The 24435-nt window shown below is 38.2% G+C and overlaps 1 protein-coding gene and 1 long non-coding RNA gene across 4 annotated transcripts in view; one reads left to right on the top strand and one right to left on the bottom strand.

Annotated features, from left to right (window-relative positions):
- LOC138939605 (uncharacterized) overlaps nucleotides 1-24435 on the bottom strand; it is a 93122-nt gene that overhangs the window by 54901 nt on the left and 13786 nt on the right. The window lies entirely within an intron of this gene.
- Nucleotides 19978-24435, top strand: part of Eyg (eyegone) — a 31350-nt gene continuing 26892 nt past the window's right edge. For both annotated transcript variants that reach the window (XM_070307538.1, XM_070307539.1), the window contains exon 1: nucleotides 19978-21299. In XM_070307538.1, coding sequence (XP_070163639.1) covers nucleotides 20807-21299 — 493 coding nt within the window. In that variant the 5' untranslated portion in view covers nucleotides 19978-20806. The remainder of the gene's footprint in view (nucleotides 21300-24435) is intronic.

The raw sequence follows: 24435 nt of genomic DNA, 5'->3' as shown, positions 1-24435 counted from the left end.
TATTCTTGGAAATCTCTCAGGGAACAATCAACGGCGCATCGATCCGCATTCTCAAGCCGTCCAGAACCGCCCATCGTTTAGAAAGTTTGCGCGGAAAGACCGGGGGCCCCTCTGTACGATACAAGGTCCGATTAGTTCAACGACGCGTAGATCGCGTCGATAAATTCGCGGTGCGGAGGATACGCCGCAGCTGGTTGTACGCGCGCGAATCGTACGATCGCGATCTCTCACCGCCACCTTAACGGTAACATCTGGCCGCGGTTTCGGCGCTTAGCGGTCTCAAGGACCGCAGATATTTCGCTGATGCGGTGCGTGCGTCGGTAGGCAGGTATTCGGCAGGTGGTGACCTACCTGTCTGCCCGCGGGCCGGAAGCGAAGGTGGAGAGATTCAGTCCGGGGCTATACGTCATCGCCCGAGTTCCTATCCTTTATCGCGGGCTCAACGAGAGAGTCAAATTACGGGCCTTCGGCCTTATTTTTATGATTTCGACGAGGCCCCCGTATGATAGAAGCAACCAGGCAGATAAGAAAGGTGATCACGATCTTCGATCACATAAATCATACTCTCTAAATTTCTTAGAGTGAAATTTAATTTCAAACGAGTGAACATTCGCTTCAAGCGATAGCGGAAATACTGCCACTCGTACTTAGTGAAAATTCACTTTTCGCAAAAATGAACTGTTTGCTTCGATAGGTTGAAATGAAAAACAGTGTCGTTGCTTCTCACTTTCAAATAATCGAAACTGCATATCGCACATAGCATCTCGTTATCTCAGAGTGAAAGCCGGCTAAAGTCTCCTTTTTTCTTGTCTCGTAAATGATACCGTCTAGAGACAGCGAGACGATAGTGTTCTTCCTTTTTTTGCTAATGGCGGACTCATGCATGCTTCACGTGCGCTTCTCGCTCACTCTTCACGAATAAAAATATTCACTCTTCACGAATAAAAATATTCACAGTATACATATTTACTCCATTTTGCAGAGTGATTTTCTTCATTCTACAATAAAAAGTGGGAGAATTCACTCCTATGAGCGAAAAGTCATTCTAACACGAGTGATTCGACCAGTCGCTCAATTTTTCGAGCGCATTTTCGCTCTAAGAAATTTAGAGAGTACATTGACTGGATAGGAACGATAAACGAACTTTCCCAATTTTGTAACAATATTCAGCTTGTTCGCGAAATAATAAATTTTTATATTTATTTATCTGCCGTTTTTGAGCGCGACACACTGCTTTATTTAATTCTAATCCCGACAAATTACTGAATATACGTCTTAAATAAAGTTTAGAGGATTAGTCTTGACTTGTTATTGATGTATGCTATTCATCATTCACCTCGATAACGTAAAAGTCATTAATGTCCCTCTGATCTCCGAGGATTATCATCGTGTTACTTCCTGAAGATTATCTCCGGATTGGTAGTTTGCGGGGGGAAATTCGATAAGAAACACTCTGCAATTAACCATAATGCAGCCTCTTCGATTATTTTTTTTTTTTTCAACGGGAGCATTTCCTTACACAATAAGATTTAGGGGTGTCTATTCTGTAATTTTGAACGATATCGTTACATGTCATTGCGCAGCAAAACCTTATCGGAAAACAGCTGCGCAATGATATCTAACGATATCTCTCGTTAAAGGTTACAAAATAAGCCCCTTAAAGCGAAGAAGAACGTCAAAATAAAGGTGCCGCGTAAAGTAAATTCTCTGTTTTAAAACCAGCGAGAATCCCGGTGTGAATAAAACCTCAGGTCTAGTTTCATTTCTCAACATTTGCGGCACCTCTGACCGACTCTCCCATGAATCTTATATAAATCATATCCTATCGATAGTGAAACGTTATCGAGAAAATCGACTGATACGCCATCCTAGCGGCTGTACGATGTATTACGCATCTTTTTTAAACATCGGCGCGTATTTTTAAAACATTCGTGTAATGTAATAACTGTAATTTGATATCGGAAATATATGTGTGTGTGTGAAAAAAAATCTCTCGTTTAATATATTTCCAATAATACTATTTAAAGGCCACAAAAATTTTGCGTTAAATGTCATTGACATCTTCATACAGCTTGTACAATACTTAACGATTAGAAACGAAAATTGCAGAGCTCTTAAAAATTTGCGTCTTTTCTTTCCCCGGACGTATCGTGCCTCAAGTTATTCAGCAAGCACTGTCGAGTCGCAATTCATTGGATTAAATTTTTATTGCCGCTTGCCTTGCATATGTGACTTTTTAACCCGTCCTGTCCGGCAGCACTATTTATCACAGTGCACGCAAGCTGCGCAATCGCATAAATAACAACGATTGACGTATGCGCGACGCAGCCGTTAAGACGTATTTATTCAAAGCTACGTTTCCGCATCGCGCGCGCGTACGTCATATCGATTGAGGCGCGACAAAAAATTATTTTGCAAAAACAATACAAAATATATTTCGCGCCTTCGATAATAACAATCGATATTAATAAGAATTTACATTTTACGAGACGTATGAACGTTGCGTGCGAACAAACAGGTCGTTACAATGTTAGATGCATATTAAAGATCAAGCGATATTAATTGTATATAATTGTATATAATAATTGTATATACGAAGTAAAAATAAAGGAATGCCTGGTAAAAAATGTAGCAAACGATCAACACAAATTCCATTTATAATATTTATAATATTATTAGTCGTGTAACGCGGAGACATAATTGAAAGGAATCTCGAAATATACGGCACACAAAATTATAAGTAAAATCCTATCTCGAAACCGGTCGCGAATTATAAACTCGTTCGAAGCGAATAGCTGTACGATGGATGAAAAAAATCACAGCTGCGAAAGAGACACGCACGCGCGCATCGCACGCAGATATGTGCGTACCCTACCTTGGCCGAAAAATACATTTATGAATAACACGCGCGCGCGCGCGCGCGCACTCGCCGGACTTACGGCGGTGTTGCGTAATAACAACGTGGCTGGCCCACCACCGACAATTACCGGGCTTGACCAATTCGCAGATCAAACAGGATGCGAATCGATCGAATCGCCGGAGCCAGCCGGGAGCGCGTGCGCAATTACCGGAACCGGTGCCTCTTCGCATACGGCGGCACGCACCGGATACGCGCGGCCGCGCGGAGGCGCCGCAATGAGAATTCATGAATTAAAGGCTCTCGCGCGCCATGTGCCCCGAGGGCTAACCGGCTTAACTCGCGGTCTCCCAAGAATCCCGACGATGAGGCCCACCTGTTTCGTGTCCACCCGTTCGCCGCTCGGCCCATCCGCGTCCCCGCGTTACCGCTCCAGTTGGCACAGATGTTCGTTTGACTCTCCGGGTTTCTCTCCCGCCGTTTAACCCGCGCGCAGCCGTCTCTTTTTGTCTCTCTCGTCGGTGAATTTTCCTCTCTTCATTATGGCCCAAGCGCCACCGAGAGTCGAGCGAGCGAGAGAGATAAGGGGAACAGAGGAACAGAGAGGAGGGAAGAAAAATTGATAGATGGAACGAAATGAGATGGATGAATATAAGCCGGTTTTGTTCTTTCGATAGCATCAGATTCTCTCGTTGACTTGGAGCCGATTTTTCTTTAGCAAAAGTATCGAAGGAAATCGTCATTTTTTTCAATTTTTTCCTATCGTGTATTTTTCGTGATTATAATTATAAAGAACAATGGATAAAATGGATCGATTTTGGCTTAAAAGGTGTAACGTAAGCGATTTTATCCGTCTAAACCCGTGAGAAAGTGATCAAAATTTCCCTTAAACCTCCTGACTAAATTATTATTAAAAGTGATATCTCAACCTCTTTAAGGCGAATTTTGACCATTTTTCGGATTTAGACGAATAAAATTGCTACCGTCGTATTCAGCGATCCCGAAAACGTAAGATTACATGTATAACTTGCGTTATTTTTTAGATCAAAATCGATCCATTTTATCCATCGTCCTTTCAAATCAAGATTTCATTAAACTCCATCTAAAATTAATTAAAGAATGCAGTTTTATTAACCTTTTAACTTCACAAAGTTTAATTTGTAAAAAGCCCTTTTCTCAATCGCTTAAAATTATTAATGCTAGAAGAATTTTGATTTAAAAAAAAATCGTCTTCACAGATTAGCCGGAGAATCTGCAATGAAAGGAACACGCGTTTTAAGACATTTCGTATAACTGTTAAAGCAAAGCTGCTGTATTTTTAAAAGATTTATTTGACATCATAATTCGGCAATAATTGTGCAAGAAACGTGACATATATTCGCGTTCTATGAAGCATCGATCTCGTCGACATTTGACAAATTCTTTCATCAATTTGCGACTTGAATTTTTTAAGATTCCGTTGAAGTAAAATTTATATTAAATTAATTAAACAATGATAATCATTAATTATAAAAATCATATAAAACTCCTCTTCTCAATCGATTAATTATTTACAAACTACTAAACATTTTTATTTTTTTTCAATCCATGCACACGTAGAAATTCGTCAGTTTATAGGTATTGCGATCAAAATATATATCTTATCTAAAAACACCGACGTAACGTTAATAAACGCATGATGCGACTATAATGTAATACCGATACGCGAGCGCGCACATCTGTCAAATATCTAAGAATGATAGAAGAAAGAGTAAAAGGTAATATCCCGGTACATTGTCCAGACAAATGTCTCCCTACGAATAGAAGGGTGGGGATAAATGCGTGTATAGCAGACGTTTGATAATTAAATGCAATCAACCGACGACGACAACGGCAGGATGTGACGTGAACTGATCCAGCATGGCTGCGCGGCTTTTTACGCGCCTATCTGTCGTTCTAATGTGTAATTTGAAGGTGTTCGACGCGGTTGAACAGGCTAATCGCATGACGGATGCCGATCAGGAAACGCGACGGTGCAGCCTTCGGTTTCCAGGATATTATTTTGTATCGCGGAAACCGCTATATGCCCCGCGATCGAGTCACGAACGATACTCAACGAAATCAGCGAGGAGGGCGCAATGTACGTGTAATTCCGCACTGACTCTATATTCCATTATTTAAGAAATTTACCATAAATTGTAAATTAGAAAGAAGAAGTGCATATATATAACGAATATATATATATGTATATGCAGGATGTCCCCAATTTAAATGGCAAAACTTCAGGAGCGTGTGGGGGACCGAAAAGCTAAGACAGAAAGTCCTTTAGAGGTTTGCTCGTTTTTGTTCCACTTTGGAGAAAATCACGAAAAAAAGGAACAAAACAAGTTTTCGTTTTTTGACTTATTTATTTACATTTTATTTACGTTATCATCTATTTAATGCAGATATTGTTCAAAATGTTGCCCTCTTGCAGCAATGCAAGCATTACATCTAGCACTGACCTTATTAATTGCAGCTAGACATTGTTCTAGTGATATTTGGTGCACTGCATCTATGATTCGGTCTCTTAATTGCTCTCTTGAATCGATTGGCACCGTAAAGGATGGACATCAAGTGTTTACATATGTAAGGAACCTTGAAGCAGAAAGTTTCTTCGGTGCCAATCGACTCAAGAGAGCAACTGACAATGAGAGATTGAACTTTTGCGATTTTCTCTAAAATGGAGCAAAAACGAGCAAAGTCCTCTAAAGGACTTCTCGTCTTAGTTTTTCGGTCCCCTACACGCTCTTGAAGTTTTGCCATTTAAATTGGGGACACCCCGAAAAGAAAAAGTTAAATGATGGCAAATATAACATATTTGTGTTCTACTTTTATTCGAGCATATTATGAAATTTTACAGATACAATCGATATAAAATTATAGATAATATAAAGTCTTTTGATAATACAAGATCATACTCTCTCTGATTAAAACATAAGATTTGAGATACACTCCGATTTCATTTAAAAAAGTATTGTTTCTTAAATATTATAACTTTCTTTAAGAATTATTATATAGATATGAATATGTTTTTAAAATCTTCAAACAATTTTTTTTTTTAATATAGTTAGAGAAAAAGAGAGAGAGAGAGAGAGAGAGAGAGAGAGAGAGAGATGTTTTAAATATATTTTAAATAGATGGGATCATCAGTGGGGATAATATTAACGTACATTTATTATAATGTCATTTTATAGCTGACAATTAAAAAAATATAAATAAAATGTGCAAACATTTACCTTTCATGCAAATGACATTGATTACTTTAATCGCAATATATCAATAATATATTTAACGCGCTTCCAATAAACTGACTTTCAAGAAAATCCTCGCTACTTTTTCGTTATGTTTTTGTTTTTTGTGATGCTAAAATAAGCTATTAGATTATACAATTATTTAATAATCAATATTAAATATAATAATCTATGTTACAATTAAAAACTCTAAATTAGTCTCTATATAGCGAGCGTTTTCATATATTAAACTTATTTAATGATTGTAATTTTTTATGTTAATATCTTTACTTTTCAATACGCTTATCTTTATAAGAATTTAAATTGTAATTTACAAATTTGAAATTTGTCGAAAATTTTTATCGAACATTCGTCGAATATTTTATTTCGTCGAATTCTATACGAGCTATAACGGGACGAGTAAAAGTATATCTTCTGATTTAACAGACGACTGACATCGCCCACATTTTCTACCACGAATACATCATAAGTGACTCTCTATAGCTTCCGATCCTTCAAATTAACCAATTTTATTCCGTTAACGACGCGAGGAGTTTGTTTAGGCATACGCGATGCGCGTGACCATCGGTGAAAAGAAACCACGGGCGAGACATCGATCGCCACCTTTACAAAAAGAATCAACAGCGGGTGGAATTGATCAGCTACCGTGTGTTTCTGCATCTGCTCCTCTTTAGTCAGCCTTTATTACAAGTTAGGAATACAAAAAGTTCCTCCACGCGCATTAGTTTCGCGTATCCGATCTTCACGGTGCATATATTGATGAGCGATAACGATCCGATCCAACCTCGCTTCAGAAAAAGCCTAACTATCCCTTTTATATTCCATCGAAATACTCATCCAAGTATAATATAAACACTACTCGTTTTTCTAAAACCGAGGAAACTTTGCCTTAATTGGACGAATATATTATAATTAATTTCGGACTAAAGTATTCATCAATATATTAGAGAAACAAATAGAACGATTTACAAATGATCGTGAATATTGTTTCAATAAAATAAAAGCATCGAAATAAAAAAGACAATATCAAACAGAAATAAAGTATATTTTACATTAAAGCTATAGAACAATCGATATAAATTGATCAATTTATATCGATAATCAATTAAACAATTTCTATTGATATCATTTAAACTTGAGCTAATCAATTTTATATCTATAAATTTATGGGAAAGTTTATAGAATATATTCTGGTAAGAAAAGTAAAAAGATAAATATACCTTATCACGGTACATTCATATATATTGGGTGATTGCATAAGTTCGTGCCCGATTTAAATATAAACTTCAATAGATTATATTTTAAAGATAACACTTTTATTAATCAATTATATAGTCTCCATTCTTTTCTACAATGCTTTTCCAACCATCTATAAGCTTGTCGATTCCATTTTTGAAGAAAGAACTTGGTTTTTCTTGAAAAAAGTTTCTAAGGTGCTTTTCGACAGCTTCCTCGGAATTGAGATTCTTGCCATTTAAACTATTCTGCAAAGACCGGAACAGATAAAAATCTGAAGGCGCAATATCTGGAGAATATGGCAGGTGCTGCAGAATTTCCCATTGCAACTCCTGCAGTTTTCCTGCAGCTTATTTCTTTCAGTCAGGAGACGCGGCACCCACATATCAAGCTTGGAAATGTATCCAAGCTTTTTTAAATGACGAAAAGCGGTTGAATTATCGATGTTCAGCCTCTCAGCAATATCCTCAGTTGTAATCCTTGGGTTTCTTTCCACTAAGGCATGCACAATGTCATCATCGATGCCAGAAGGCCGTCCAGAGCGGGGTTGATCTTCCATGTTGAAATCACCATTTCGAAATCTGCCAAACCACTTTTTGACTGTTCGGAGAGCAGGAGCGCGGTCCAAATAAACGCTTTGAATATTTTTTCGTGCAATCCCAACACTCACGCCTTTCCGAAATTCATATAGCATTACATGCCGCAAATGCACCTTTCGTTCTCCATTTTGTAAGCAACAATTACCACACGAAAACAATAGAACTCCGTCATGCAGTAACTTAATGCCATCTATGAAAATCGGGCACGAACTTATGCAATCATCCAATATATATATATGTTAAAAGAACATCGGATCGAGTCGTAATCTTTGTATCTTTACGCATCCACACGCGCGTGTATCCTAAGTGGCTGAAAGTGGCGGAACATGCGTGACGCACACGATGAGGCACCGGTGAGGCATTATTATGCGTGTATATATCTCTATGTATCGAAAAGGGTTGAGCGCGCGGGTGCAGTGGTGCTCTGCCGCGAGTAGAGGTCCGATAGATTCCTCACGATAAGCCGGTCGACCGGCCCACTAAATTCATATGCATGAACCCTTATTATATGGTATTAGCTATGCGCACAGGTGGTTGCCTCGGCTAGATACGATACGGCCGTTCGTTTAATGTGTAACGCTGTGTTCCTAAAATATATGCGAAGCCGCTGACGCAGTCGATGACGGCGTCACGTGCGTTATCATAAGTCGGATGATACGGTATGTACGAATTGGTACGCGCGAGCAGGTGAACTAACGAGACGCTTGACTCGCTTTTCCATTTACCGAGCGTGAAAAGAAAAACGTGACAATGTTACAAATTATTTTAAAGAACTGTTACATAATATCGTTTTATATATTATTATATAATAATATAATATATTATATAATATAATTTAATTATTAATACAGGATGTTTCCCGGATTAAATGGTGAAACTTGACAGGAGGATTTTAGGATATCGAAACGGAAAAAAAATTTTCTCTGAAAATTTTCTGCGCTCGCGAACGCTTCGTTCGAGAGATATTGATCTCTGAAAAAAAATATTAGGAATGAATAATTTCGAGATAATCTAAATAGCTTCCAGCCTGGAGACAAGCATTGCACCTATCGGATAAGAGAACAAGTGAACAAGTAATATTGTGCGTCTGTGATTTCTTATTCGCATGCATGGATTCCGTTTTAACGATTAAAGGATCATTAACAGGCACTTCGTACACTTTTCTCTCGAGACTACCCCATATAAAAAAAGTCTAATGATGTTAAATCCGGCGAACGATATTATTCATTCCTATAGTTGTGTAAATTAAGAAATCAATATCGATCCTTTGAACGAAGCGTTTGCGAGCATACAGGAAATTTTTTTTTCTGTTGGAATCCTAAATTCATATTTCAAGTTTGACCATTTAATCCGGAAACATCCTGTATAATGTTTGCAGAATAATGTACGAGACTCGAAAGAATAAAATATCATTTAAATAAAAATGATACATTATATATGATTATCATATTATTTAAAAGTTCGTTATCTATACCGTTAAAGGTGTATACCTCGCTTGTTGCGACATATATGTATAAGGAACGAGGATATTAAGGTAATACCAAGCGTTATCGCTGGTGAATTTCGGTGCACGCGAAAAGAGATGGCCGTTTTCACATAAAGCCGACGCACGTCACACGCGGCCAGTAATCGCCGGGCCTCTCGTTACAACGCGAACAAAAGGAGAAACGGCCGCGCGGCGAAGAAGCGGAAGAGCGTGTGCGATTACGTGCGATCAATACGCGCGGCTGCGTCCTGCGGGCCCGCGTTTCTCGGGTTGAGCAATCGACTTGGACTGGCACCGCTGCGTTCCCATCCGGTCGCGTCGACGCCGATATTACGCGCGTCGCTCCCGGTCGGAGTTTCGAGTCCCGCCTCGTTTATACTTATATACGTGTCCATTACACGCGCGATGCATTCACGGGTGTATCTCCGAGGGAAAGCGACGCGAACGACGGAGGGCCTTGTCAGGCCCTCTTCGACTCCTCTCATTTCTTTTTTTTTTCTTTTTTTTTTTGTCGGAATGAAAGCACCGTTGGCATTCCTTTGTCCCTCTCGTTCCGGTGGCCCGTGAGGCCTTTAATTCTCGCGTGCGCACCGCGCGCGTCTCAGGTCTCAGGGTCGCTTCTGGGAAGGAAGGAAAAACGGACAGACTGACTGACGAAGGAACATCGAAGCGCGCCTCGTATGCCTGTGTGACGATTCTCGTTTCGTTCAGAAACTGGCATGCAAGGAAACGCGAACCGATCGCGGTTTGACAGCGGTCAAGGCGTACGCGAGAGTCGCCGCTAATTGTGCCTTTCAACGATTGCTTTTTTTCATACGGCGAGAGAGATGTCTTTATCAGAGTTTTGTAATTATCTCATATCTTGTAAGGATATATTTGAACCAGATTGTGCATCGAGCGTAATTTTTGGAAAAATTAATTTTGTTCCTTTCTTGCTAGCTAGATAAATAAATAGAGAGATGTTTTACAAAAATTTATACCGGTAACAATCTTTATATGCGATATTTCACAGAATTATTATTATCCTTTTTTTTTTTTTAACATAGCTTCCTCCTTTAGGCGATTTATAAATATATATATATATATTTTTTAGCGAAAATTCTCAGGAGATTATTATTTTATCATTTACATTATTATTTTTTTTCATTTTATATCTTTACTATGCCGTAAATCAAAAAGATTGTGTCAGAATAAAGTCTATTTGTGAAAGTGGAAAATTATTATTACGTGTTTTCTCAAAATTTAAATTAATAAAAATTCTTTATTCTCGAAAACCATACTCTCTTAAATTAAATCAATGAAAATCAATCGTTAATCGATCACTTATTAAAGCAGTCAAGATTTTATCGAATATTAATAAGTATTTTATCAATGAATATTATCACTATTTTCAAGAGATGCAGTATTTAAAGATTCTCAAGTTAATTTTGTATTATTATTTTTTGAAAAAAATCTCCAACCCAATATATACTTGCTATATGAAATATATAATTAATACTTAACATTTGATTAGAATATCGGTTCTGTTCGTAATCCTGATGAATATAAAATTGCTCTTTAATTATCGTTCGTGTCGAAAGAATCTTAGAGGAATCGCAAACACGCTCGGAAATACAATGAATCCGGAAGTACAATACAATGTAGAGATTGACGTTTACGCGATAAGAAAATAGCGCTGCCGCCGATATCTCCAGAGCGTTGGAAATCGCAATTTTCATAGAACGGCGTTGAGAACGGAGAGACTTGGTTGCCAACCAATTAACTGACTTTCACAAGGGGTCGCGTGTGAATGTAGCGAATTCTCGCTCTAGTAGGAGGAGCGTCGTCGCTGATACGCGTCCGATGTACTTAGGACACCGCCACGACGCCATTTATACGAGGCACGTAATTAGCCGCGCTCTCTTTATCCGCTCAAAATTACTTACAATGTAGGTACCGCGTAGAACTATCGGATGGATGAGATCGGGTGACTCCACTTAGCGCGGTAACAATCCTTTCCCTGCATTAAGCAAGCTCGTTTCCGCGAGAAGGATGCGACTAATAATAGTACGTTATTAAATGTGGGGTCCTTCTTCTTAACGACTCGAATATTATAATTCCAAGATGGATTTTATGACAACGTAGGCATGACAAAGTCATTTGGAATTACCTTGCATTATGCTATAATTGTGTTTACAACTGTGTATAAAATGTCATTGTAACGTGTTTTAATGAAAGCTTACTCCGAGTTGTAATTTGTAGACTTGAAAACTACGTAAATACGTTAATTTGAGCAGATTTATCGTGTAAAAAAAAAGATGCGTACAGAAATTTGTCAGAAAATGCATTTAAAGTGTCTCTTTATTATTCACGCTCGCAAATTATTCGCCGATTATTCATGCACTGTTCGCATACATATATATGATTAGAAAAGCTTTGTTCGACAAAAATAGACTATACGTTTTTAGTTTCTCGATTATCCCTATATTCTCTTCTAACATTATGACAGGCTAATCGATCGCAAATATAGCTTACTATATAAATAATATCGATAGAAAATTTGATTAATAATATGATAAGTGTTTACATTAACTTACACCTCACTTACATCGTTCTCATTTTTTTACAAACGTTATTAGAGGGCACATTTCTAAGTAACACGCACTTTGAACGCATTTTCTGGCGCTCTCTTCTCGTTTCAGAGATATACGATTTTGAAGTATCATAATTTTCGCATTTAATTTCTATGATCTTTTCACAATAGTTGCTTTCCATTTGCACTCAAGTGATACCGAGTCACTCAGTTATGTGAGTATTTCATACTCAGACAATGACGTCATTGATCTGCTTATTTTGGTAACAAAGCTATCACATAATAATATATTGTAGATGCATAACCTCACTTTTAATGTGAGTCTATTAGACTCACTAAAGCACGCACGGTCTCGATCGTGTGCAGAAACCGCGTAAAAACTCAGTTGAATCTCACTTGCTAGCATCGAAAGGAGCATGCATTCAACTGAGTAATGACGTCACAAGTGAGAATTATCTGAGTTTTGATGTAAATGGAAAGCAACTTATATCTCACTTGAGCGTTTATGTTCTTTTGTTTACATTTGCGTCACTGTCAGTATATTTTCGCGAAGAATTTTTCTTTTCTTTACGAGTTTTCATTTAAACGTCAATTTATTGAATTATGATAAACGTACCGATGAATTCTTTGACGTTATGACAGATGTATATCCTCTTACGAATGATTTATAAAATAAATATTATTTAATAAGATATACAAAATTTTATATTATACCTTTTCACGATTGCTACTCCACGCAAAGCGAGGTTCAACGCAAATCTATGTGTCTAGTTTTTTTTGATAGCGGAGCCCCCCCGCATGGGGGGGGGGGGGGGAAGGCGGAACATACTGTTTCCACGCACTTTTTAATGCGATGTAAGATTTTACATGGGTTTACAACTTTTCACTTTATATCTACGCATTAAAAAGTATATGCGTGGAGACAGTATGCTCCGCTCCGCTCCCCCACCCCCTGCGCGGGGGGGAGGGGGGGCTCCACTCTCGAAAAACTAGATACGTAGGTTCTTGCGTTGAATCCCGCTTCGCATGGAAAATGGAAAAATTCAAGGAGCTTCTCGTTTCCGGAAATGTAAACGAACACTTTTTCCACGTCTGCTTTACACAAGTACAACGTAAAAAAAAAAAAAAAAAAAAAAAAAAAAAAAAAAAAAACATTATTTTTACTTATTTACCAATAATATATATGATATCCCCAACACACTCATATATGTATATATACATGTAATAATTTTTAATACCAAGTAAGCGTGTGCGAAAATTGTCAGTTCATTAATTCCCATTCTGTGACAATCGAGAGAAAGAATTCTCATCTATAATACGATGACGCGCGTATCGAAAATCGAAATATTTTTCTCTCATCGGTGTCGTTCCTTCATAACGAGATATAACAATGACCGAAGCCAGAGCGTGGAAGCGCCAAGTGCGTCGCGCCGATCATCGGATATTCCTTTATCCGCGCGTAGCGTGAAATCAACGCAATCGCGCTATCGCGCACGCTATCCCCGACATATAAACAACGAGGACCCGGGGAGAGCCGAAGAGAGAGAGAGAGAGAGGAAATCGTCCGACGCGGTCAGGGAGATAGCGTGTTCGACGACGATAGATTGGCCGACCAATCGGTCCTAGTGTTGCCCCACTGCGACCAGCTTCGACCATTGCCTACCAAGTTAACTCCCATCCGGAGCCGCTGCGCGAACGCCACGCCGAGCTGTTCCGGGCGAGTCGCAAGCAACGGAGGGCACCCGAGCAAGCTTCCCCCGGCAAAATCAATAGACCAATGGCTACTGGAACGCGTGCGTAATTACCGCTCGTGACGGACATTCGGCCTCTCGCCGGTACCCCGGTCCCCGACGACGTCGGCCTATAGTGGGGAAAGATCGCGTACCCTTCTCTCCCTCGCCGTATCCCTCCCTCAACCCCCTACATCCCACCGTCCCTACGTCGGCATCGCTTTTCCGACCATGCGACGAACGATCCGCACGGCAGGCATCGAGCGCGGATACGTGCGAGCAGCAATTTAGTCGAATCATTCCTGTCGCATGATTTATCACCGTCAAGCGTGCGACGTTGATAATGGTAGGCCCGTGATCGTAACGATGCTGATGGTGGTACCGACGATACTTTATACTGGCGCGACCCGAATAAGCGTAAAGTGCGCACGACATATCTCCCAAACTCGATGTGAGCGATTATCGCGGTTATTATCGCGTCGAGGTAACCGCGAGAATCTTATTTCTTACACGTCAAACGCGAGATGCATTTCGGTGCGCGATATATATATATATATTTCATTGGGTGTCCGAGTTTCTTACAAGTCGTATGATTTATAATGAAAAGTCTTCGTCGTTGAAAATATCATCATGAAATATACTAAATATATTAATATATAGTAATGATAAAATAAACAAACCCCATTTTTATATCATATACATAAATACGTAAGATTGAGAAAAGAATTTTCATACTTAATAGTAAAAGTCGAGAAATCTAACTCGCATGAATCTTCGTCAGACATAAAACCGATTTTTCAGTTCAAGTAATATAGGAACACTTGCATGGAGAATTATTTCTTCTTGCGTAATTAAGCTAAGATCATCGAAAAATGAGAATATCTTATATATACAAAATATATTGCTTATCTTATATTAGTATATACGTATATGTTGATATAAAATGATGATTTCAGACGTATATGAGATATTTCTCGATGATTTTATCTTATTATCATTATATGTAAAATGATTAAAAAAGCTTATCTATTTGCATCAAAAAATTGTATATATAGATTTTCATCCCGCGTACGCAGAGAAAAAAGTTTCTTTAAATTTAATATATCTATTTGTTTGGCATATATTTGTTTCGTTACAAAAACATAATTTTATATTATATTTTATATATATTTTTGGAAAATCGGACAGATAAATGTCCGATATTCATTTATTCGGATAGAAATTTCGAATAAGTGAAATTAAGTTTTTCTTGTATCCTAATATGGTCCTAAGATGCTTTCAAAGATTTGATTAGAAAGATGCAGTAACGTGGCATTTAACTTTACCTAATTTGTTTTAAGATTTTTTAAAATTGTTAAAAGCAATATAATGAATCTTTTGAATAAAAGAAGAATATTGTTTGAAAGAATAATATAATTTTGTTTAAGTTGTAGAAAAAATAAAACTCATTCAAAGAATATTTTATTTAAAATAAATACATATACAGGGTGTCCCATTTTAATCTCCTCAGGCAAATATCTCAAAAATCAAGCCCGGAAAAATGTTTCTGTACATAAAAGTATTACGGTAAGATTATCGAGAACTGAATATTTTACGAAATATTTTATTTTTTATATCAAAATATGTCAGATTAAAATATAAAATAACTCAAAAAGTACTTAATGAAAAAATACTTTATTATAGTGTTTTGGAAAGCTCTCGATGTCAGCTACGAGAATACTAAATAAAAAAATGGGGGTTTCCGTTTAAGATTTTAAAGTTGACCTTCACATGAACTTTAAATGATTTTCCAAGGTCAAACCAATGGTACCATCTTATGGTCCCCTCGAAACCAAACAACTTTTGTCTGAAACATTTTTCTCTTCCGGGCTTGGTTTTTGAGATATTTGCCTGAGGAGATTAAAATGGGACATCCTGTATATTATTTCAAAATAAAACAATCATATTTGTTACTTGAAACATTAGTAATATGGTTGGACCATTTCAAGCATTATATTTCATTGGTTACAAGAAAATTTATTAAATCCAAAGAAACTTTTCTCTCTGTGTATTAATATTATGAAGATGCCAATGCTAAGCATTAAGAATTATACAGAAATAATTAATAACTTATCCTGCCTTGTTCAAACATTTTTTTTATAAAAATGTATTAACCGCGTTCCTTCATAGGAAAATATAAAATTTACATGACAAATTATAATATCTTTGTTTCAGTAGACAAGTTAATTCTCATTCTCATTCGATTCCCTCATTCTGTCCACATATTTTGAGAACAATAAAGTTAATATGCCGCTGCAATAATTAATAGTTGTCTTCACCGCGCATGCCTGACTCGTTATTTTCTTCACGCGACATAAGATCGCGTATTCAGTCGCACGAATGATAATAACAGTCACGAATGTTTTTGCGACTTTGTAACAATATAGCATATGTTACGTTAATTCGCGGTGAGTAATCGCGCGGCTTGTAATTTGTTTGGGACACGTGGTCTCCGATGATTTTCCTTCCATTGTTCCTTGTTCGAACGTAACGATTAAACGATTCTGCAAATTTGTAACGTAACGCAAGGTAACGGAAAAATAAAAGCATACTTATACTAGTCTTTGCGAATTAACGGATCGCCGATTCGTTTAAACGAATATCGCTCGTTCGTCGCTATCAAACTGTCATAAGGCAACTCTGTGTCCTGTGTGTTTGGATAACTTCATTATTTCTAATCAGACAGTTGGTAAAGCAAAAATTCATTTATTCAGCTGTCTAGATAACTAATCTCGTTAATCAGTCCATAATCATTAATATTCGCGCTCGTCTAACGAGCGCTTGTAATATACTCGTTCCCGAAAGATAAACATTTGATATCTATCGAGACATATTGTTTTAATCAAATTAAGATCGCACTAAGTATAACTGACTGTTACTAGAAAAGTATCTATTGATTAAATGCTCGAAAATTATTCTGCGTATGTGTGTGTGTATGACAGTGTCGTTACAACAGAACCAAAGTTTCTTTTTTTTTTTTTTTCAATTCTAATAATATCAAGAAAAAAAGTTTTCGATTTTGCGGTAAATCTGAAATCTATCAAAAGATATAGCAATGTCAATTGAGAATTTCAATTCGAGAATTAATTATTATAATTCGGGAGAAAAGAAAGCAAGCGAATTGACACACCATGTGTATGCCCGTTACATTTTTAAAATAATAATCAAAATTTCTTTAAATAAATTTCTGTGTGGGTGTTTTATTTCTGCATCGTTCATCGAGCATGAGATTAATATACCATTTCACCCATTTAAGATATTAAAAAGGATATAGAAAAGTATGTCATCCACGCGCTTGCTTAAAGATTCATTATATAATAAAAATGGATTATAATGTCAAAGAAATCTATGGAAACGTACTCCTTCTCTTTTGTCATCAGAAACTATTATGAATAATATTGCTATATTTAGTGAAAAGCATAGAGCGTGTGAAAGAATCGCCATTTCAGATAGCTGTTATCGACTTATATATATATATTCATCGTATTTATTCACATTAATATACTACTTTATGTTCCTTATTATTATGAGCATCCCTCTCTCTTTCTTTCTCTTTTTCTCTCCAACATAAAAATTATAAATATATAACTATTTATATATCCCTATTAAGAAATCGTTTGGTAATTTTTCTCAAGTAATCGATATATGTGTATATCCCTAATGCACAAATAATATATATGGCAATGATGCGATGGCTATATACACTTTGTCTATATTTTTACCTTGATCAAGCGCGTAAAAGTCTCAGAATAATCTCATTCGAATTGATTAAAAAAATTATTAAATAAATAACGCTCTAATAGACATATATTTACATTTTCAGCTGTACTTGGCTTCATATATGTGTCTTTTCTAACCGCGCCTCTCGATTAACAAGTACATCCATATAGAAAGATTCTTATCTAATACAGAATATATTTTAAAACGACAAAGTATTCTTGGCACTATGGATTCTTTAGACAATACGGAATTAATTTTTCAATGCAGATATGTTGAGATATTTATAATTTTCATATAAATATTAATTAATGATTGTATAAAGCTGATAAACTTTTATAAATAAATTAAGCTTAAGAAAATGAATAAAATTGTATTTTATTGATTATAATTTTTGAAATTGTTAATTATATAAATAAGTTTTAATGTAAATTTAATTTAAAAATTAATTATATAAAAATATATTAAAAATCTAATAAAAGTTGAGAAATCATTTCCAAACTGTCAATTATGATTAAAGATATATATTTGATGGTTCTATTCTATGATAATATATGCACATATATATATATATATATATATGTACACATATATTCTTATATACATAATTATTTTTATATACATAATTATATGTACTATCCTTCTAATTAAAATCACAATTGGAATAACAAAGAATATGTTTCGTGTCGGTCCGAATTGGCCGCTTTTTTAAAGAGAAGATTCAATCCTAAGTACGTTCAACTATACTACGTCAGTCAATGATTGGCGGAATCAAATTTTATTAATAACCGACAATTTAATAGGGATAATCTCGAGGGCGATATATGTAAATATAATCTTACTCGGGAATATACTTGAAGAGATAGAACTTCCCTAGATAGTTTACTGTCGGCTGATTACCTCGTACTCCAGTTTCATTCGTATGGAGAGGCTAGGCCAGAGGCTAAGCAACGCGCCCGGTACCAATCACGCACCAATCGGTTATCCCCGAGCGTGCTGTCCGCGTCCGACATCAACGTACAATACGAAAATTGCATACGGCAACCGTGGCAACGACCGGCGAGGATCGCGACGACGGTCTTTACGCCGGTTGCAAAGAAGAGCGAAAGGTCGCTGTTTAAAAGCGTGGGAGAGCTAACAGATCAGTGGGCGGCTACCGGATCGCCCAATTGGTGGATCGTCTTGGTAATGGTCGATGGGCGTTGGGGTAAGCTCAGATGCGCGGCTTGCTATGCGCACTTGGCTGGTTTTACCCAGCTCTTTTTTTCTCTCTCTCTCTCTTTGTAGTCTATCTCTCTCTCTTTTTTATTATCACGCATCCCCACGATGCTCGTTCCCCACCACGCTTGTATGCGCATTGACTAGGTCTCGCGAGGGTTCCCCCAGTGCTCGCGACTCGGCCGGTGTTTTCCGCCCCGCGTCCACCCTTTACATCCCGATCTGATATAACGAATTCGCTTCTGATGTCTTCGACCGTCTTCCTCGTATTCGTTTCCCTCATCTTCGCCGTTACCGTACTACGCGGTGCCTTATATCTTAATCCCATCTTCACGGTGGGTAGAAGCAGCAGAGAGCAGAGTCTTTCGCGAGAAAAGAGAAGGTGGGGGTAAGGCTAGCTCTGGGCGCGCTTCGAGAGCAGCGCGGAAGGCAATCTGCTCGAATACGGCGGAGAGCGAGCAGGTTGCCCCGCGTTACGCCGTCGTCCGAATAGAGAAGAGAAGATTAAAGTAGAGGAATCGCGTTGTCGATACACTCTATTACAACCAGCATCTCCTATAATAACGGTTCTCTTCTTAAAGATGAACTGAGACTGCGGTGTACGAGTTCTTTTTATTTCTCTCTCTCTCACCGGGACACGAGGAAGATTAGTTGGACGCATCGATCGCGTGAGAAGAAAAGTAGTGCACGGTGGAAAAACGATAGGAGAAAAAAGACGAAAGCAAGAAGAGGAAGGAAATCAAGAGCAACCGTTCTCGTCATCGTGGAAGAATTTTTTTTTTTTCTATTTTCTTTCGTATCAAAGAATCTGTCGAATAGATGAAAAGTTGCATGGGGGGTAAAAAATCTTGCCGACAACTCGTGTGCATCGGGTAAAAAAGGTCTCGTGGTCAACAGGCAAGGACGAAGAGGGAGAAGGCGAGAAGGGAATCGGTCGTGTATACGAAGTGACCAGGCAAGTCACACGTCACATTAAATCTTGATCTCACCTCGGCGAGCGGAGGCGAGTCTCAGGGGAACGGTGGGGGTAAGGCTAGTCCGGGTGCGCTTCGAAACCCCGAGCGGAAGGCAATCCGCTCGAATCCGACGGAGCGCGAGCAAGTTACCCCGGTGACGTAGTCGTCGTTGCCTGTCATTGGAGAAGGGGAGCCTTCATAGGCGGAAGAAGCGAGAGGACAATCGACACGCGAAAAAGAGTACGGAGAGGGAAGAGGTGGTGGTAGAGGAGGGTTGAGAGGTAGAGAAGGAGGACGTGGTCGCGAGCTTCGTCGAAGGCGCTTGCGCTCCAACATTCCGCGCCTTCCGCTGCTCGGCTCTTCCACTAGGCTCGTGTTATCGCGACGACGTGAAAGCTCGCGTCGCGATGCGTCGTGACTGTCATCGCGCGAGTAAACAAGAGATCGTACCGCTTCGCTAATCGGATCTGTAGGATATCCGAGGATGACTCGTGTGTCACGTGACGAATAGCGCGAAACGTGTCTATACTGTTGGAGGATAGTGGCTGACGGTGTGCTCTCATAGTGTACACGTGACAAGTGAATATCGATGAGGATCAAGCGAAGATTTCCGAGACAAACAGAGACAAGAGAACTGTGGTTCGACCAATACGACGGGGATGTATATTAAACTTGTATCGAACTCTCATTGTGCCGACGCGCGTGAGAATTAAGATAAGAGAGGACTGCAACGAATTCGACGATATCGCGCAATTGACAGATGACCGAAACCATATTACAAGCTTCTACCGTGTAACGCAAAAATCGAAAAATGTCCCTGCAACGATATTACCCGACGCATAATGAGAAGCGCGGATATTTCTAACCATTTACTTCGAACGCGGCGACTCGCAGACGATACATCAACTCGCGCACGAAGACATTCGTCGACGTTTCGATTGCTCGTTGAATCCGCGGAGGAGAAGAATCGACGCGAAAGGCAGCGAAAAATTCGTCGGATACGAAACGAGACACGAGAACAAACCAAGGATAGACGCGGTGCGTACACAGAAGTGGAGGAAGAGCGGGAGAGGGAGGAGCCATTGCGCTGAGCGTGGAGGGGGAGGAGGTGAGATTGTCCGGTGATGATGATCGGTGGCGGCGTCGCGACCCCTCCTGGTACTGCCAAGTCGGCTGCTGCGATCGACAGCGAAATGGTGCAGGTCGACGGAATTGGCAGTGGTAGTGTCAGTGGCAGTGCTAGTGGTAGTGGTAGCCCTGCGACGGGCGCGACCACCACGCGCCTCGCCAATAGCAATAACAGCAACAATAATAATAATAATAATAATGACAGCGGCAACAACAACAATAACGGGGAAATTAGCAATAACAACAGCAACAATGATGGACACGGGGTCGCGAATTGCGCCGGCACAACCACGAGCGCAAGCGACAAATTTTGCTGTCAGAATGAGGACGTTCCCGTCAGCACCGGTGTCGCTCGTCCTTGGGAACCACCGTCACCGACCTTCTCCCAGACGAGATCGCACCTGCTGCAGATCCATCCACCGCATCATCATCAGCATCCGGCGGCGCATCATCATCGGCAGATGAATGTACCGGTCTCCCTCATCGATGGTAAGTGATTAGGAATAACTCGAATCGAATTGAACCCGATTATTAATCATCGAGTCTCGTTCCACGATATCCTTCACGAGTCTCTTTCTTCTGTCGAGTTTTTCTCACACAGTAGCCGATCAGTTAACCGATTTCCAGTCATCGAATAAATGATCGTTTAAAACAACTACTGTATATTCCATACGCGTGCAAATATTATTATCCCATTAACCGTTTGATAACAAAGAAGATCTTTGGGTGCGTTGAACTCGTTAAAATAATTTCTTCGCGCTGAACGTTGGCAATGAATCATGATAAGGCAAATATATTTTCATCGAATTGCATGATTTCACTTTAATTTGTCGCAATAGATATATTCGTTATAGGCTGAAGCGAATTCTGATACTCGTTAAAAGTAACACGCATTCGCTTCTGTTATATTGAAAATGTTTTGTATGTTTCCATACTGATTGTAATACCATTCTTCAGTTTCGGATATCTGAGATAAGAGGAACGCGCGTGTGTAAGCAATGAAGAGCTAATTAATTCCGTTGTGCCGCAATAAATCGATAATTACGGGATACGTCACACGCAGCGTCACTATTTACAATCGTCTTTCATGCACTTTATTATAACAAAATTACACGACGGCGTTATTCAAATTTAAAATCGTTGTTTAACAGACCTCATCCGAACACCACCTGAATACACTTTCGGGACTCTCTATCGAAGATAGAGACAATAATCGATGAAATCGAAATAACGAGTACGTGAAAACGAGGTAAAATAATATTTCTGATAACATGGATATTGTCAAATTTTCATTGAATTATTATCATTTTGTTTTTTAATCTCGACTTTCTTTCACTGAGAAATCATATTAAGTAAATTAAATTCTATAAATAGTATCTTGTTTTATTAATTATAAATTTTGTTATATATATATGTGATTGCATAAGTTCGTGCCCGATTTAAATATAAACTTCAATAGATTATATTTTAGAGATAACACTTTTATTAATCAATTATATAGTCTCCATTTTTTTCTACAATGGTTTTCCAACGATCTATAAGCTTGTCGATTCCATTTTTGAAGAAAGAACTTGCTTTTTCTTGAAAAAAGTTTCTAAGGTGCTTTTCGACAGCTTCCTCGGAATTGAGATTCTTGCCATTTAAACTATTCTGCAAAGACCGGAACGGATAAAAATCTAAAGGCGCAATATCTGGAGAATATGACGGGTGCTGCAGAATTTCCCATTGCAACTCCTGCAGTTTTCCTGCAGCTTATTCCTTTCAGTCAGGAGATGCGGCACCCACGTATCAAGCTTGGAAATATATCCAAGCTTTTTTAAATGACGAAAAGCGGTTGAATTATCGATGTTCAGCCTCTCAGCAATATCCTCAGTTGTAATCCTTGGGTTTCTTTCCACTAAGGCATGCACAATGTCATCATCGATGCCAGAGGGCCGTCCAGAGCGGGGTTGATCCTCCATGTTGAAATCATCATTTCGAAATCTGCCAAACCACTTTTTGACTGTTCGGAGAGCAGGAGCGCGGTCCAAATAAACGCTTTGAATATTTTTTTGTGCAATCCCAACACTCACGCCTTTCCGAAATTCATATAGCATTACATGCCGCAAATGCACCTTTTCGTTCTCCATTTTTAATGATTTCTCTTATGCACAAATGGACTTATCTGAACAATGTCTGACGCTAAATTGACATAAGACAACGTCATCTATTCGATGTAAGCAACAATTACCACACGAAAACAATAGAACTCCGCCATGCAGTAACTTAATGCCATCTATGAAAATCGGGCACGAACTTATGCAATCATCCAATATATATATATATATTATATTATTAATTATAGATTATATGATGTCGTTATAATATAATTATATGATATATTTTGCTCATATCATTAAGTAATACACATTACATATTAACTTTTATCTTCAGTCATTAAAGACAATCTCTAATAAAGTCAACAAAATAAAATATGGATAAATCAGGCTCCTTATTTGCATTCAAAGATCGCAGAAGAGTGAAAAATCATCTTCATTATGCAACTAATAAACATTTAATCATTATACATTCCTGATAGCGTGAAAGTTAAACATGCGGTACGCGCAACGACAAATGAATGTATCGATTATATCTTTTTCTTGATGAGAGATAACCAAGTAACTAATTGAATTATGAATCGCCTCACGATCTTTCGCCGCGCGAACCTTTCGATGTAGGATGGCAACCGCAATTAACATCGAACACCTGTACGGTCGAGCACCTGTACTCTCCCAGCTAACAATAATTGGACCATTTCACGCTTCTTAAAACATATAAAAATCTCGGAAAGAGCGAGCTTTATGAAATTTTTAATCACGACTATTAAAGTAGAATAATGAATTCGAATTAAAGATTATAGTAGCACGATAAATGGTGGAAAGAACGCGACATGATTCCCGTTTTCAAGATTTCAGAATTGTCATGACACCGATCGTCGTGTCGAAAACATGCATATTAATCAAGCCGTCCAATACCAGTTCCTAAATCTCTACGAGATCGGGTCAACACACTCTACATTAACTACAATATATGATCGGGAAATAAGATTCTTTTTTTAGATCCGTCGATCTGGATTCGTTCTGTTGACGGCTGTTGAATTTAAAGTAAGATGCGAATATAGATCAACGCGCACATATGGCATTTATGAATAAATGTGAAATTTATGAGCAATTAGATACTATTTACGGTGTACGCAATTCTATCCCAATCCTTCGAGATTTTATAATTATATCCTACTTTACGGCAAGTGCCAAGAAATAGATATCTTCATCTGCAAATAAGGTCCTCCCTCCCGATTTCTTGGATACCCCCTTGTCTCTCACGTCGCTAATCATCGAGTTATTACGTAAGAAATGTTCGGCTATAACTATATACATATATCAATTATTGGCTATCGTGTATAATTTTTGCTCTTAACATCATTTTTATAAATTATAGTCTGATAATAATAGGTATGAGATTTTTTTATCAGATATTATCTTCCAATATAAATTATTGATCTGTCCTTCAATGAATATGTATGAATTTTATTTTGCGCATAAATAACTTGGAGATTTTATTTGCAAGATTCAACTATTGCATAGAC

The sequence above is a fragment of the Polyergus mexicanus genome, unplaced genomic scaffold, assembly GCF_030449975.1.
Source record: "Polyergus mexicanus isolate NDT 795.1 unplaced genomic scaffold, iyPolMexi1.0 SCAF_14, whole genome shotgun sequence".
NCBI lineage: Eukaryota > Metazoa > Arthropoda > Insecta > Hymenoptera > Formicidae > Polyergus > Polyergus mexicanus.
This window is presented reverse-complemented; position numbering and strand designations above follow the sequence as displayed.